The 17,596-nt window shown below is 60.5% G+C and overlaps 1 protein-coding gene across 2 annotated transcripts; it reads right to left on the bottom strand.

The window, feature by feature from the left end:
* Window positions 1-528: 528 nt before the first annotated feature.
* Window positions 529-7,508, bottom strand: NDUFA4L2 (NDUFA4 mitochondrial complex associated like 2). 2 transcript variants are annotated; one of them, XM_069806509.1, is made up of 5 exons: window positions 7,317-7,508; window positions 3,089-3,177; window positions 2,350-2,415; window positions 1,190-1,250; window positions 529-931 (listed from the first exon to the last, which is right to left on the bottom strand). In XM_069806509.1, exons 1-5 carry the CDS (start codon window positions 7,371-7,373, stop codon window positions 875-877), a joined length of 330 nt encoding a protein of 109 aa, XP_069662610.1. In that variant the 5' UTR covers window positions 7,374-7,508; the 3' UTR covers window positions 529-874. The 2 variants fall into 2 exon arrangements, with proteins under 2 accessions (XP_069662610.1, XP_069662611.1); XM_069806510.1 differs by lacking the exon at window positions 2,350-2,415 and having other exon boundaries at window positions 7,317-7,486.
* Between the last annotated feature and the right edge of the window lie 10,088 nt (window positions 7,509-17,596).

Genomic DNA, 17,596 nt, shown 5'->3' on the forward strand with positions numbered 1-17,596 from the left:
TGCCAGTGAGACCCCCTTGCTCACCATAGCACGGCCTGGGTAGAGGTATAGCCCAGCCCCTGGCAGACCAGGCAGCTGCCTGTTCCCCGGCACATCCCGCTGTCCTGGGTCATCTGCTCTGTATTTACTCGCCATGAGTTCCCTCGCATGGCCTTAGCCAAACCAAACCGCCAGGCAGGACTCCCCTGCCTCTGGCAAAGGACAGGCCCCTTCCCCATGGCACGTAACGCAGGGAGAGCAGGGGTAGCACGTGCACACAGGACATGCGTGTGCATCCACATGGATATGTGTGTGTGTGAGCCCCTCCACTCCACCCGCCTCTTTTCCTCTCCAGAGGGGCTAGGTTGGGACCGCGGTGGTCCCTGGGCAGCCCCCAGGGCCCTGGAGCGTGGGAGAGCGGAAACGCGGCACCCGGGGGCCATGAACCACTGCTTCCAGCGGGATGTGAGCCCCCACCCCAGCCTTCACGGGGGGGTGTTGGATGTCTCCTATGTTTATGGGCCTGGGAAACAGCATACATAATCCATTTTGCTGCCCTCCCAGCCCCAATAATTTATTACTGTCCTGTGAGTTTAATGCAGGCGAGACATGATGGTGAGAGCAGCATGCCAGGCAGGATGGGAGGGTGCAGGGGTGCTGGCAACAGCACTCACATTGCTCCCGGAGTGACGTGGTTTATTGCGGGGGGGGGGGGGGGGGGGGGGGATGCAGCCCCATGGTTTGGGTTTGCTGGGGAAGCAGTCAGACCTGTGTGCATGGTGACTGTCACAGAGCCATGGGGCAGGCAGAAGCCAGGAGGGCTGGTGGGGGCTGTGGCGGTGCCGCTGGGGGGGTGGGCATGCTCTCCCCTGCCCGGGCGCATCCTGGAGTCATCTCAGAAACTGGGACGGTCTTTCTTGAGGCTCTTGTAGTCGGTGGAAACTGCCAGAAACTGGAGGAGGGAGGGACAGGAAAGGGAGCTGTGTGATCTGTGGCCATCACTGCAGCCTGGCCTTGGCTGTGGGGTGGGGGGGTGGGGACAGCGCTCCCCTCCCCAAATCTGAGCACAAGGAGCTGGAGGGCTCACGCACCTCTGCCCCAGGGCTGGTGCCACCTTTCCCCCTTCCCCGAGGAAAACGTGATGTCTTGCCCTAAATGTGGCTGTTCCCCCACCCCAGAGTGCCAGGCCCCCAGTTCACCCAGTGCTCACTTTATACTGGTCCGTGGGGCTCAGCTTATTCCAGGGTTCAGGATTATTTTTTCGATCCCAGCTGCAAGGGGTGATGGGGCCATCAGCACCTGTAAGGAGGGTGGGGGAGACAGACACCACCCCCCACCCCCCCATTTTACCCCCACTAATGCCCAGAGCCCTGGCTCTCTGCAGAAATAATCCCAGATGCCAACGTAGCCGCACTCCCCAGTTCTGCTGGGGTTGGCAGGTTGGGGGATTCTGGCCAGGTCCCTCCAAGCCCCCTGGAGTCGGGGCCAGGCAGGCTCCCTGTGGGGCTGCTCCCAGAGCACCCCTGCCTAGGCTTGTGCCACGGCCATGGCCTGACTCACCCAAACTGCAGCCTGGCTGCTGCCCCAGTGCAGGGCTGGCCTGCAAACTACTACCCTGGCTGTACGTGCAGGGGTGCACGTCTGCCTGCCTGCCCCCCGCCCCCCCCCCCCGGCCAGCACTGCCCTGCTGCACCCCTACCTGGGATGGGAGGCTGCTTTCTGGCCTCGGCTGCTCTGCCTCCATCCCCGTTCCCAAAAGCCTCCCCACAAGCCCCCAGCCTTCATGCCCTGTTTGGCGAGCAGGGAAGCTGCTGCCTGCCCTGTTGTCTGTGCCTGCCGTGAGCAAGCAGGGACACAGCAGCCATGTGCAGCACTCATGAGCATGCAGTGCTTGTTAGAGTGCAGGACAACTGCATGGGGTGGCTGCTGTTAGTCAGATGAAGCCTTTCCAAAGAGGACATGTCCCATCCTGTCCCAGGAGGAGTTGTGGAAGGCCAGCAAAGCCGTGGGATGGGTCCCTGGAGAGAGTAGCTCACGTCTCCCCCTCTCCTGTCCCCCTGCAATCTGCTGGTGTTGGCCAAGAGCAGAATTTTCCATCTGGGAAGATGCGCATGCACGTGTGTGTGTGTGTGCGTGCACATTAGGGGATGGGGGGGCTATGCTGCAGATGCAGACCCCTGGAGCTGTTTAATAGCATTAATGTGCTGTGGGGGTGCTGCTGTGGGGGGGCTGCTGTTGTTTTATACACACATGCGTGCGCACCACCCCCCCCCGCACTTCCACCATCAAAGACAAGGTGCCTGGATCTGCTAATTGCTGAGCTAAGTACCCTGGGCAGCTGGCGTCAAATTAAATCAATGAGCGTTTTACCAGGAGCAAACAAATATTAGATAGGCATTAGACAGCGTCGGGCTGCAGGGACCGTGGGCCACTGAGCTACAAGGGAAAAAAAAAAAAACCAGACCCAGCCTCGTGCACCACAGCATGCCTGTCTGTCCTGTGCCAATCTATCCACCCTCTATTCCTCATCAATCCATCCTCACACCTTGTCTCCTTCTCCCTTCTCTCCCTCTCCATTCATCCTTGCACACTGTTTTTATGTCTGTCCATCCCTCCCTCTCTCTCCCCATTCCTTCTCCAACCATCCATCCCACTGGTTTCCCATTCCTCTGTCAATCCCTCCCTCCCCACACTGTGTTTCCCCCTCTCCATCAGTCACATACTGCTTTTATCTGCCTCGTCATCCACCCATCCATCCCGCTCCCTCTGCAGTCCCCGTAACCCCTCTGCATCTCTCTCCTGCCTGCCCCCCGTTTCACAGCAGCTGGTGCAGTGCCCAGAGCAGCAGGTTGAAGGGGGCCCTTCCCCCCCCCCCGCACCCCCAAACAAGGAGAGGGCAGATGGTGCCCCAGCTTCCCTCACCTCCTCCGGGTACCTCTGCTCCCAGGTTTGCCCCCCCTACCCCTGCCATGAGGGTGTCAGAGTGCATCGAGGTGCCTTGTGCACCCCAGCACCCACCCCCCCCACACCACACCTGGGTATCAGCCCCTCAGCTCCAGGGGTGGGAGGCAAGTGCCTGAGGGGTGCCCGGGGGCACCCCGACCCGTACCTGACATCGGGGCTGTACAGGGCCAGCCTCAGCAAGTACAGGACAGCACTGCCCAGGCCGACGCTGATGAAGCCAATGAGGGGAATGAGCTGCAGGGAGAGAGAAAGAGAGAAAAATGAAAAATACCCCAATAAAATGAATATTTATCAGGCCGACTGGAGAGTGAAAGGGAGAGCTGACACACTGGGAGATTTACAGGGGAAATATGGCAAGGCAATCCTGTAGCTGGGCTGCGGTACACAGTGTAGCTGTCAGCTTGAGTGACTGAATTAAAAGAGGGAGAGAAAAATCGGCTCGTGTTGGAGAGGAATTGGATTTGGAATGAGAAATCGCTTCCTCTCCGCCTGCTGCTGCCCGGCACCGGCTCTGGCTGGCGCGGCCGCGGCTGAGGGCCTGGGGGCCCGTTCCCAGCGAGCATGGTGCCCTAGGTAAGAGGCTGAGCCTCGGCTAGCGATTCCGATTCCTCCACGTGGGCCTCCATCCCTGCCCAGTGCAGGGCCGCAGCCTGGGCAGGGTTTGGCCCCGAGCCATGCTGCTCCCCTCCGGCAGAATCTCCGTCCCCCCCTTGCAGCTGCCCCCCCCCCCCGGCCCTGCACGCCTTCCACGCCATCTCCTGACAAAGCACAAGATGAGGACGGCTCAGTCCACCTTCCCTTGCGCCTACAGCGGGGATGGACTGGGACGTGCTGGAGCCAGGCATCAGGTTGGTGGCCAAGCAGCTGGGTCCAGAGCAGGTCTCGGGGACATGGTGACAGTGCAGCACGGAGGGGCACTCAGCAACCCCTGCCCCCCCCCCCCCCCCCAACCCCCCTGGGAGCTGGCCCAGCCCTGCAGCAGGCATCCCCGTGAGCAGGAGGTCCCTTCATTCCCCTCCATGCACACGGGGACTTTCATCGTGCCTTCGCAGGGCGACCAGATCCATCTTCTCATCTCCGCTCCCCCCTCCGCTTGCGCTGCCAATCCCCCAGTGCCCCGGGGAGACGTGGCCTCAATCGGAGCCGAGATGAGGCTGCTTTGACCTCCCCCAAATTGCAGCGGCCCCCCCGTGCCAGGGAAGACGGTGTGAGCATAATGAACCTCCCGCCAACCCGTGCCCCTGGGAAAGCAAACACGGCTGGCGCCTCGCAGTGCCCATTAGCGCAGAGCGGGGAGTGGGGGCCAGCGGTGCCGCGAGAGCCATGTGCGCTGCGCAGTTTGCATTGCCAGCACCTGAGTGCCTGGGTTATATTTCCAGTTCTGCTTGGCAGCTGGAGCTCTTAGAAAGTGTCTCCAAACCCCCACCTGACCACCCACCGCTCAGTGACTCAGTTTCCCCACTTGGATAAGTCTGGGGGACGACGACTCTAAAACACGAAGAAAAGGGTCTGTCCAAACCCCTCTGTTCTCTGCCAAGCACCTCGATGACCTGCACGGGGAGGGGGTCTTGTGGGGAAGACACCCGGGCACTCGGGTGTGTCCCCCTCCCCAAGCACTCTACCTGCCCAGCCTTCAGTCCCCAGCTGGACACCCCGCATCCTCTCCCAGTGCCCCCAGCATGGCCCAGCTCCTGCTCAGCAGCGCCCGTGCCCAAGCGAAGCAGTGCTCCGTGCTCACACTAGCTGATCGAGCACCCGGCAGATGCCAGCGCCAATTCGGGAGGTTAGAGGCATCAGCAGATAATGATCTTTTGCGCCGTGTGCGGCTGGGTGCCAAGAGGATCTGGCAGTAGCCGCTACCCAACCGCCGGCTAATCAAGACGAACTCCACAGCGCCGGGAATTGCAGTGTCTGTTGGAGGAGATTTGGGGCGATGGGTTCGTCTCACCATCTGCTGCTGACACCTTCTGGGTAATTAATGCCTGGGAAGAATTAAGGGTGGGGGAGCTGGGGGAACCGCTCATGCAGCAGGCAAGGGGCTCCGGAGCTGCAGGTGCAGGCAGTGGGGCCTGATCCCCCCCAAGACATGCATGAAAATAAACAAGATGTATTGAGAGCTTGACCTTAAGTGTACAGAGAGTTAAAAAGCTGTTTGTGTGCGAGCAGCATTTGCCCAACTGTGGGGACCTGTTGGGAGCGAGGCAGGCACCACACAGCTCCCCAGGACTCCTGTCTCTGCCAGCAAGCGGGGCTGAGCCCCCTGGCCAGGCATGGCCAGCCCCCACCGCAGGCCAGCTGCAGCCCCAGCCACCACTCAGCACTTCAAGTGACCAGGCAGTGAGCTTGTGCCAGCTCTGCCAGAGTGGGGATCTGGCCCCGTTCCTACAGCTCTGGCTAAAAAATAGCAGGAAGGAAAAAACAAATGTGTGAAGGTGCTGGGTGAGGCAGGGGCCCCATACCTCGACACGGTGGGATGAGCACCTCATACCAGGCTGCAGATGAGCATTCCCTCCTGTGGCAGGACCATGTGCCGAGGTGAGTAGACGGTGGGACGCAGTGCTGGGCTCTGCCCGCTGCCCGAAAGGCACCCACTGAGCCGTGCAGCCCCTGGACCGCCATGCCGGGTGGGTTCTTGTCCTGCCAAAGCTCCTGTGCTTCACCACCACGGTGCTCCACCAGTGTGCCTGGGACATTAATCACTGCCAGGTGGGCAGGCAGCGGGGCATGCTGCGGTGGGGGAGTCTATTGCCAGGTGAAAATGCTGATGTACCTGGCTGGCATGAGCTGCAGCTGATCACGTGTAATGGACGACATGTCAAAAATTGCCCCAGCAACCTCTGCCGGCAATAATCCTGCTTAATGGAGCCAGGTGCGTGCCAGGCACTTCACATACAGGAACCCAGGACCGCCCCCCCTTTACACATGCTGCTTGGGGGGCCTTTCTGTGCCCCCCAAGTCACACACAGTCCTCTGTTTGACAGCTGGGGAAACCACGGCAGGCATGAGCAGAAAGTCCTAAATCCCATCCCCATTCTGCACACAGCAGTGCCACAAAGAGCGCAGGAGCCCTGGCCCGTGCTGTCAATCCATCCACTCTCACTGAGGATGTGAAAAGCACCCGAGCGTTCTGGCTGCCTGTGCCCTCAGTGCTGGCAGGGCACAGGCACCCGCCTTTCCCTGGAAGAGCCCAGCCCCGGGTGCCTCCTGCTCCAACCCTGGACTCCCCTCCCCTGCCCGAGCCTGCTGGCAAGCCAGGCATCCGGATGCTCAGCCATGGCTCATCATCTTTTCCAGCCTGGCTGCTCTAGCCTCCACCAGACCCAAGTGCCAACAGCTTACGTGACTTTCAGCCCAGCACTTGCAGCTTGTTAGCCCTCCCCAGGCCACCAGCCCCTGTCAGGTCCCCTGGGAGTGCACTGGGCACTGGGGACAGGCGAAGGGTGGCTGGGGACCCTCTGACAAGGGCCAGGTCCCTGTTGCAGGAGGGGATCCAGCCCGGCAGCAAAAGAGGCCCATCCTGGCAGGGCAGGGACACTCGCCCAGCTGCCACCATCTCAGAGGGTCTCTAGTTTATGAGGGTTTAAGCGTCTTTGTGCACAAAACCCTCAGCTTGAAATTTTGATGGCAGGGGGCAGGGACAGATCTGAGCTGAAAGGACGCAAATTAGCCCTTCAAACCTGGGGCTGCCAGGGCAAGTGGGGAGGGGGCTTGATTTCCATTCCCACCCCTCCCCAAAGATGCCCTGGGAGCAGGGTGTAGCGGAGGGAGGACACGGAGCAGCACCCTTCACCCAAGCATCTGCCAGCAGACATGCCTGTCAGGGTAAGTAAGCCTGGGTGCGTGTGCAAGAGTCAATGTGCCCAAAGCCCAGCCCGGCTCAGTGAAGGAGCCCTGGCCCCTCAGTGGTGCTGGACAGAGGGAGCGGGTCAGACAGTGCAGGGTAGTCTCACCTCTCCTTGGTAAAGGAGGGCTGGGGACCGCCAGGAAAGCCCCTCTTACCTGGAGGGTGGTGTGAGAGCTGGGAGGACGGTGTGAAGGGGAAGCTGGCAAGCAGGTACAGCCTGGGAAGGCAAGGGGAGGGCAGAGGAGCTGGACTGGGAGGCTGAGAAGGGGTTTGGGGAGTGGGAGGAAGAGGAGGCTGGCAAAGGGTGCAAAGGGCAGAGGAGGGCAGGAGGAATGGAGGGGTGGGAAGGAGGGAGAAGGATGTGGGGAAGCACAGGGTCCCCAAGGCGTGTGGCAAGAGAAGGGCAAGGACGAGCCCAGAGGGATGGGGACTGCTGGGGGTCCCTGGGAGGAGGAGAGGGGCAGAGGGATGCAGAGGGATGGGGAAGAAAGGGAAGTCCCTGGAGGGAAAGGGTGTGGGGGTGACTCACTCCGGGGTGCCGCTTGACATGCCGGGAGAACATGCCTCCAAGCAGGGGGCCCTTCATGGCGAGGGTGTGGGCAAGGTCCAGCTGCAATGGCAGGTTCCCGAGTGCCGTCCGAGGATGGAGGGTGGGCAGGAGATGCGAGGGAGGCGTCTGCAGCAGGGCTGGGAGGGACGGGGCGGGACAGGATGGGGATCCCAGCCCCCGGACACTGCAAGCTGGAAGGGGAGAGGGAGGCTGAGCATCAGGTCCTCAGCCCCGGCTGCAGTCTGCTCCTTCCAGCCTCTCCCGTAGTGAGCCCCGATGACCGGGTTAATGATGAGCTTTGGGTTTGGATGCCTGTGGTCCCCACATGCTGCTGCACCCCAGACCGCGTTCATGCCTCAGTTTCCCTCTCTGTACAAGGGCCAGCCCCTTCCACCCACGTGCAAATGCTTCACAGGTTACTCCACACCTTCCTGCCAGGGCGAACGATGAGTGGTGTGATTTGTTATGACAACTTTACCGATGTTTGCTGCCTCCCCTCAGCGCCCCCCCTCCACCCTCCCATTTATGATAAATGACATAACACCCAATTTACATTTAGCAATGCAAATCTCCCTGGCAGTAACAGATGCTGCTGTGCATATAGAAACCAGTTATTTGTATCCACTGGCTCTTAACAAAAGACTGGGGAGATGGACAGAGTGGGCAGCCAAAGGAAGCAGGCTGGAACTGAGCAGGGACTGGGCCTCCCCGACCCTTATCAAGGGGGTGCTGGTCATGCTGTGGCAGTGCCAAGAGCCAGCACAGCCCGTGTCTGGGGGGGCAGCTGGGGGCAGAGCATGGCAAGGTAGCATACGATGGTGGCAGTGGCACGCACCTGATGGGCATGGGCCAGTCCCTGTCGCACACCCCTTCCACTGAGGGCTCATGGTCAAAAGCCAGCGCCCCCCAGTAGACCAGACTTTGCTCATGCATACATGCATGCACACACGCATGCATAGGTAGACAACATACATGCTGACACAGCAGCAGGTACTTGCACATGAACACTCCCACACATGCATGCACACACGAGTTCTGGCAATTCTTTTTACCACTGACCTGTAAGCCCCCCACTTTGCAGTTTTGGCTTGGAGCACCCCACAGAGTCTCTGCTCTCCCACACATGCCCAGGACCCCACTGCTGCCCCCCCCAGCCTGGCAGTCCGGCCTCCCTCCCCACCTTAGCACCCTCCGCCCAGCACAGCACAGCCCCGTCAGTGCCACTCTATCCTAACCTTATTTTTTTCAGCAAAGTATAAAAGGACAAAGGGGAGAAACTTCTCTGGAGTGTGTGGAAATAAATAAACAAGGCCTGAATTGCAGCCAGCAGCGCCGTGTTGAGGCCTTTGTTGATATAATTAGAGTTTTGAAATGGGATTGATTAAGTGCCACTCCCCAAGACAGAGTGCATCCTGTCCTCGGCACAGGCACGCGCGCGTCCTTCGCTGCGTTCCTCTGCCAAGGGCTGCTGCGGCACAGGGACACCAGTGTGGTGCGTGGGGAGGGGGTGCGTGCGTAGGGTCACGGCAGAGGTGCGAGGGAGGACTCGCGCGGTGCCACAACCCCTTTGGAGCACAGCACCAAAGCACTGAGCACAGATCCTAAGAGGGCGTCCAGCAGCATCAGGAGCCCAGGACGTCTGGGGGATTCTGGTCCCATCACAGCCAGGTCTGCTTTGGAGCAACCTGCACCCTGGCCCAATGCAAGCTCCTACCTCCCTGCAGACAAGCCCAGGTCTTCCCCTAGAGATGCAGCAGGATTCCCTGCCCACAAAGCCCAGCTGCCTCCATGCTCATTAATGATTGTAATTAAGAGACAGTTTAATTCTGTGCCATGCTTCCCTCTTCCGTGGTGATTACAGCGTGTGCCCTGCTGCTCAGGAGGCCTCCTGGGTAGGCTGCCCGCAGCCCCACGGGAGTGACAGTGGCAAGGGGCTCAGCCCTACAGAGTGCTGGGGGGGGCTCCTGCGTGCTCCTCACCCTCCCTGCCCCCTGAGGGAGACACAATAAATACCAGCAAAAAGACACTACTGGAGCTTCTTCTCTTTCGTCGCTGCCCCTGCCTGGCACCATGCAGTTCTGATGGGTCAGCGCTTTTGGGGAAGAACAAGACAGCCCACAAATACTTCCTAGAGAGAAAAGAATTACAGCAGCTGACCTCAGGAAGCGTGCACGTGCATGGACACACACCTGCAAATGGAGAGCTACACGTACATGCAGCTAAGCAGCTCTGCACTCACATACACACGCGTGCACAGAGACACACCTCTGTCTGCACAGCTACATGTACCTGCACACAGACACATGTGCATGGACATGCGCGTGCGCACATGTCCCAACATGGACATACAGACGTGTTTATAAGCAGACATATGCTTGCACATGTGCATACACACAAACATGCATGGCTAGGTGCACGCTCACATGTGTGCTGGTGCAGTCCCTGGCCCCATACAAGGGCTGTGGGGAGCTGCCCCCGCAGGGTGGGGAGCTGAAAAGACAAATGGGAGGGGGGGCTGGAGAGAGCCGCTGGGCCTTGGTGTCTCCACTCGCAGCTGCTGTGGCGGGTTATTTTACAACCGCTCCAAAAATATTATTCAAGATGAAGGAGAATCACGGCTGCTGCGAGCGAGTGCAGGGCCGTCGCGGGGAATTTATCATTCCGAATTGGGTGCCCCCCCCGCAACGCTGCGGTGATGAAGTGCTTCATTAATGGGAGATGCTGCGGCTTGGGGCTGAACGTGCCTGCACCTGAGCATGCCATTTCCTCTGGCTCCCAGCCTTGGCACTCACACCCCCCCTCATCCCCACACAGCCCCCCCCAGCCACCCAACCAGCCTCCTGGCTCCACACAACCCCCCCCATTGCATGGACCACTGCCCCACAGTTCACAGCTTCCCTGGCCCCACAGCTGGCACCCACTGGTTGTGCCCCCCCAGCTCTGGGAGGAACCACCCCAAACCCTCCTCTGACGGTGACATGGGGTCATCCCTTGCTGCTAATGGGGACCTTTCCCTTGTTAAGGCTCTGCTCATGCCAAAGCTATAAATCTCACTGGCTTTTGGCGGGGCGCAATGGAAACCATCATAAAAAATTCATACCAACTAAAGCAAACAAACAATAAACAAACAGCCAATAATTAAATGGTGAATTAACAGGATATATTTCATAGCCCCACAGAGCCGCGCTGCGGGACAAGCCCCAGCACGAGGAGAAGGGGCTGGATCCTGTGGGGACCCGGCCCCTCCCAGGGACAGAAGGGTGTTCCTGGCCCTGCAGGGCTGCTGCCCAGGACCCCTCACCTGGGCCCCAGCACAGCCACACCGGGGGGCACGAGTGGCCCCGCAGGGGCTGGTGAGGCTGGGCATCACATGCCAGCACTATCGTGACATATCATGATGACTTGCACAGCCAGATAATGGTGGAGCAACCACAGCCCTTCCTACCTGCCAGACTGCCATGTGCACACAGTGCTGGGCTTGGCCCACATCACCTCACTTTAAGCTGGTGTGTGATGTCATGCCCATCCCATGATGTCACTGATCTCTATGACATCATACTCCCCTCCTTGCTCCTGCCCTGGCCGTAATGTGCCTCTGAGCACGCCCGCTTACCAGCACCCAGGGGCTGGCCCTGGCACCATCCATCACATAGCACGGGCACATGTCATTTGTAACTGGCACCTTCATTTAAAGGGCTATTATCATCCTAATTCCCCCCATTAATCACAGGTGCTGTGTGATGAACACCAGGAGAGCTGATCTCTGACCCACAACCGATGCAGGATGGGAGGGGGCACCAGCCTAATACCCCAAGACTCTGACACCCCCCTCCCGTAATGCTGCAAAAGGTGGATGAGCTGATGCCCTTCCTTGTCCCCACCGGCTCAGGGAGCCAGCACCCCAGCGTGAGGAAGGAGCCACTCTCCCTTGGCCTTTTTTGGTTCCAGAGCTGCCAGCCCAGGCAGCATGCTGGGTGTCGAGAAGGGTGGGATGTCCCCCACCACAGCCCCATGACCACAGAGGGCAGGGGCTGCAGGACAGGAGCCCTGGCTGGCGATTTTGTGGAGGTGGAGGGGGGGAGGTCAGCTTTTCCATGGCTGCCATCACACCAGGAGGTGTATCCTGGAACTGACCCCACGATTAACCACTGACTTGGCCCCGTCCCACAATATTGATTTTTTTTTCCATAATTCTCTGAAGAAAAGCCCAAGCCCAGAGCTGTGATTTCCAAAGCCTGTTTTATAAATAACCGGGGTCACCAGCTGCCAATTGCTGTAATGCTGCCTTGATACAATTTAATAAACATAATAGCCTCTTCCTTCATTGTGACAAAGATACTGGTGGGGACAGAGCTGCGCCGAGGAACACACGGCTGAGACACATGCGCGCATGGCTGAGACATGCACACACACACACGGCTGAGACGTGCGTGCACACGGCTGAGAGGTGTACACGGCTGAGACAGACACGCATGTCTTTGACATGCAAGCGCAAGTCTGATACACATGTGCACACGGCTGAGACATGCACACGCACAGCTGAGACATGCACACACACAGCTGAGACACGCATGCACACGGCTGAGGTGTACACGTCTGACAGACACGCACGTCTTTGACATGCAAGCGCAAGACTGATACACATGTGCACACGGCTGAGACATGCACACACGCCCGAGACACGCGTGTTCGTGGACGTGCAGCCCGCACCTGCCCACGAGGCCGCCGTCCCGCGTGGGGCCGCCCCGGGGCCTCCGGGAGTCCTGGGGCGCCCTCTCGTGGCTGCGGCGCGGGTCGAGCCGGCGGGGACCGGCACCGGCACCGGCACCGGCACCGGCATTGGGCGCTGGCCCGCGGAACAGTCCGGCAGCACGGGCGCCAGCAGAGCTGGGACGCGGGTGGAGGGGCAGCCCGTGGGTCCCGCCGTGCCTCTGCCTGCTGCCGCTGCCACCCACCCGGTGGGCCCTGGGGACGCGGACCCTCCTGCAGCCACGGCCCTCTCGGGACCGCCTGCAGAGACACTGTGGTCCCACTCGGCAAGGTCCGGGGAGCCAGCCCAGTGCCAGGGGTGAGGACCTCCAGCCCCCGTGGCTCCAGACACAGAGTGGGGCCTTGTGGCCCGGGGAGCACCCTCTCTCTGCACCACAAGCGGGTCTGGGTCCCCTCTCCCATGTTCTGGGGGCCCGCGCTGAGCCCCTGGCGGCCGACCCCTCTCCAGCTCTCCATCTCCCACGCCCAAACCTGCTGACTGATGCCAGAGACTCCAAAATCAATTCCCATCCCCGCCAGGACACGGCGAGAAGGCGACAAATCACGGCTGCTGCTCCGCAGCCCCAGCGCCTCATTTTTCTTGCTGAACTCTGTAATAAGAAATCAATGGCAGATGCTGCACTCCTGATGCATCTCCCCTGGGACAGGCGGCAGCAGGTCCTCTCCGCTGCCCCCCCAGCCCCCTCAATTCTCAGGTCCCCTCACCAGACCCCAGCTCTGGTGGGGCCCACACTGCAGGGCAGCTGCCTTCTCACTTGCAGACCCTGGCCCTTCGCTGGCTTCCCAAAGGCTCCCCACTTCCATGCACTCAGTCCACAGGGTATGCTCATGGGGCCAGGCTGATTCCCACCTATGGTGTAGATCCCGGAGTGCCCCAGCCAGCGGCTCTGTCAGGTCCACCCCATCGTGCTGCAGCCTCCAAGGTGGCTGTGGGGCCTGGGGAGCCCAAATGGGTCCCTGCAAAGTCATGGGTGGGGGCTCAAACCCAGCCTGGAGCGGAGCATAGCAGGAAGGCACCCAGCAGGCTCTTTGACCAGACCTGCAGTGCCAAAAGGATGGAGCGGGCGGGTGGGAAGGACCCATGCATCCTGCGGGCACATATCTGGGGGGAGCATGGAGCCACTGTCACGCGGCAGCTCCAGCAGCTGCAGAAGGGCCTGGGCTGGGGAGAGCCGCTCCAATTAGCTGTAATCGCGCTTCCCCGCAGTGCCTGACACCGAAAAACCTACATAATTACCAGCAGCGACAGGGAAGGCAGGACCATGCGCTCGTGCTTAATTGAGTGTTTACAGCCCTGGGGGGGGGGGCAATAACAGCTCTACAGAAAAGCACCCCCCCCACCAGCCAGAGAAGACACAGGGGGAGGGGGGAGAGTACAGTCCCATCCCTTTGCAGCAGGGTTCGCTCTGTCCTCGCACCGCTCCCTGGGGTGTCCCTGTCCCAAGGTAGACAGGACAGGTAGCCCCAGCCACCACCACCACTGGCAGCCCTTGAGCTCATGGCTGACTTGCAAATACAGCTGCAGGAGCTGGAGGTCTCACTCCTGTCAGCCAGGCTGAAATCCCTGGGGCCAGCTGGGATGGGGGGGGGGTCACCATATCCAGGCGTGCCCCAGAGGCAGTGATGGGGCTTGGGGACACACCTGCCCAAGGTCTGGGTCCTCCTGCTGGGGGGGGGGAGACACAATCCCAGAGGGATGGCCAGGTTTTGGGGCTGGAAAAATCACACCAGGGAGGGGTAATGCATGAAGAAGTGACAGGCACCAGATCCCATCCTGCAACCAACACCAACCTGCCCACACTGCACCACCCCCAGCCCTGGTGGACAAAGCTCCTGCCCAGCTGTTTTCTCCTCGTTAATTTTTCATGAGTGTGATGATAATTCTGCTCACCGCATTGCCACAGACCCCATAACAATGAGCCACAGTGCTACCCCCAGGCCAGGCAGCACCAGCGTCGGGAGACAGCCGGGGCCAGAGGTCTCCAAAGGGGGCACAGCCAGGGCTCTCCCTGCTGCGCCCATTCGCTGGTGGGCCCTTGCCTCCAGAATGAGAATGTGCTCCTGCATGGCATGCACGGGGGCCACATGCATGGGGTGTGCGTGGGGGCACACACATGCCGACACGCATGGAAGGATGCACAGAAATAGGCTTGTGGGGACATACACAGACGCCTGTGGAAATACAGGCACAGAGATATGTGCATGGAGGCATGCAAATACAAGTGCATGCATGTGCATGACAGACCTGTCCCTCCCCCCGCCCCGCAACCTGACGGCCTGGAGGCCTTGCAGCATCTCCCACCCTGGAGGTGCTGGAGCTGGTGTCTTCCCTGCCCTTCGCTCTCTTCGTACCGTGCACAGAAACAACTTGTGGGATGGGGCAACTGGGTCAGAAAAGTGCTGTTTTCCATATCACACAACAAGGGACATTGGGGGTGAGGGGGCACACCAACATCGCCCTGCCAGCCACAAAGGGCACTTGGGCAGAACCCGGGTGTCCCAGCCCAGCCCCAGCAGATGCTCCCCAGCAGCCCTGTGGCTGTACAGCACCGCTGCGCCACGGCACGCTGGCAGGCGATGCTGAGCAAGGGGCCCCAAAATAGGGCTTGGGAGGGAGAGGATGGGGGGCAGACAGCTTTCTGCCATACCAAGTCCTGCCCTCCCAGATGTCTTTCTGATGTGCCCAACTAGAATCACTAATTCCAATAAACCCAGGCTAGATTAATTTTCATTTCCCCATGCAAATCAGTGCTAATTAGGATGGATTTAGTTCACATCACAGGGGCTGTGGGGACAGACGCTGCACACGGTCGTCACTCCCCAGCCAGGCTTTGGGGTGTTTCATCCTCAGTTAATGATTTGGGAGGGCGGACCCCACAGTCTGGAGGTCAGGAGCCAGGGAGGGGGCAGCAGGTAGGGCAGGGATTGCTCTGAAACGCCTGGTCCCTCTGACAACGCTCAGGCCCTGCACAGGATCCCTGTGCTGGCTAGCATGCCTCCCCCACCCCTCACCAGGACAGCCCCCCACGCTGGAGCCAAATCTGCCTCTCCCAGGCCTCCCCCCAAGAGCGTATTGCTGCCCCCGATTAATGCTCATCGGGGATATTACTGGACCACAGAGGTAGCAAGCAAAGCTGATGGGGCAAACTCGGGTGCCAGGGAGAGGAGGGGGATCTTGCCACCCAGGGACTCGGGCCCGTTGGGGTCCCAGGGCTGGAGAGAGGAGCCGCTGGTTTGCGCGGCTCGGAGAGAGGCAACCACAGGCAGCGGCAGGGGGGGTCCCCAGGGGCCCCTCTTCACCAGCAGCCTTTTAAATGCAGATGGAGATCTGGCCTGGAGGCTGGGCTGCCTGGTGCTCGGGAGCAAGCGATGGTCCCAGCACTGGCCCGGCTGGGACAGGCCAGCAGCACCCAGCAGGATGCGACCGTCCCCAGATGCCCGGGGTCTGCCCTGCTCTGCGGTGGGGCAGGTGGCAGCACAGCCCCCCCAGCTCTTTCAGATTCTGCCTGTGCCTCCTCCTTTGCCAAATACTTAACTAATTAACGCTGTCCGCAGGCTCCTGTTTACGCAGCTTGTTGTTGAGCCAAGAAGGACTCCTGGCAGCCTCAGAGCAAAGACAGTGCAAACTGCAAACAGGACCCCCCCCAGCACAAAGCTTAAACCCCCAGAAGGGCTGGGGCACCTGGGCTTTCCTCATTGCTGCCCATGATACGTGGCTGAGCCTGCAGCAGCACTGGCACCCTGTGCGCAGCCAGGTGTGCCCCCATGCTTGGCACTGCGCAGCCCACGGCTGAGACTGGCCCCATCCCACCGAGCACCATGCAGCCCCCAGGACCTGGGCACACGGAAGCTGCACAGCCGGTGGCTTGACCCTGCGAGAGGCCCCCCCTCCGCCTCTGTGGGTGGGACAGGCACCAGCGAAGTCCCCCTGTGCCATACCTCCAGCCCCCTTTGCCCCTGGCTCTGCGGGCCCTTAAATCTGGCTCTCCTGGTGCCTCTTGCTCCCACCCCATAGCCCAAGGGCCCCCAGACTTCTGCACCCCCAAGCACCTGAGCAACCCTATTCCTCCTCTGCAGCACCAGAGAGGCTGGGGCAGCCTGGAGCAGGGGCAGGAGGGGGGCACTGCCCAGCTGCACCCCACACTTTTGTCTTTACTCCCTTAGCTGAGTGGGTGGGGTGTTCACAGCACTGGAGGGTCAGGAGCCCTTATGCTGATCCCTGGGTGGGGAAAGGCAATGCAAACAGCCCTGGTGTGGTTCCCTGTATCCAAGGGGTGCAGCCTGGACATGGGGACAGCCCCAGAGGCAGGATGCTGGCTCTCGCTCAGCTGGCATGGGTGCCAGAGCAAGAGCCTGCACTCCTAGGCCCCCCAGCTGTGCCTAGGGGCAGAGAGAAGCAGGGGACTGAGCCAGAGGCTGTGGAGGGCACCATGCTGTGCCATGCCGTGGGGGACCACGCAGCACAGCTCAGGGTCTAGCCAGGCTGTGAGGCCAGAGACGGTGTGACAAACAGCCAGAGGCAGTACCTGCCTCCTGCCCTCATTATATCCCCCTAACAAGCTCAGCACTGAGCCCTGGGGCCCAGCTGGACTCAGAGCTGGTCATTACTGCTGACAAGGACCTGTCAAAGTGGGAGATGTGGTGTGTGCCCCCCCTATGCACGGCACAGCCAGTGGGGGCATGGTGGGGGGGGGGGCACCACAGAGCTGGGGACACCTACCCCCTAAACCTCGCCAGCTCCCCTTGGGCCCTTCCCTCCAAGCCAAGCAGGAAAATAAGTGTCCCCCCACCAGGTCCAGGTGCAGGACAGGTCCCCTCTCCTTGCCCATGCTGCTGCCTGGGGACATGGTGAGACTCAAGGTGTAGGGAGCTGCGTAGGGACCCTGGGCCCCCCCCGGCAGCACTGCCTCGGGCCAAAGGGAGACTTGGGGAAGGAAGGAAGGAAGGAAGGAAGGAAGGAAGGAAGGGGCACAAGGAGAGAGTGCAGGCAGCCCCGGGGAGAGAGTCATTGGGCCAGGTGTGAGACAGGGATGGCAGGGCACTGATCCAGGGTGGAAAGGAGCTCTGGACAGGAGGGCAGGGCTGTGGGATGGGACCACTGCTAAGCCCTGGATTTCCCCCTCCAAGCTTCTCTCCCAGGATCTGCCTGGAGTGGGAGAGCTGGAGGAGGATGATGAGCACAGCCCCCTGCTGCTCGAATCCCCCAGCAGAGCTGCTCCTTCCCGGGAGCACCCTGGCACAGATAAGGAGCCCGATGATCCCCAGGGCACATTTAATCTGGGACAGGACAGTTATTGGATAAATACCATGAATATGTAAATTGCATTTATGCTGATTTATGGCTGGGGGGGCAGGTGGGGAGCAGAGATGGTTTAGTTTAGTTTAATGCATTTATTTCCCTGCCTCGAGATGGAGAACAATCTCTGAGCTCTGCATCTGCCAAGCCAGAGGAGGCGATTCAGGCAGAGCCGTGCAGATGGGAGCACCCC

Source organism: Haliaeetus albicilla, chromosome 18 (assembly GCF_947461875.1).
Source record: "Haliaeetus albicilla chromosome 18, bHalAlb1.1, whole genome shotgun sequence".
In the NCBI taxonomy this organism is placed as follows: domain Eukaryota; kingdom Metazoa; phylum Chordata; class Aves; order Accipitriformes; family Accipitridae; genus Haliaeetus; species Haliaeetus albicilla.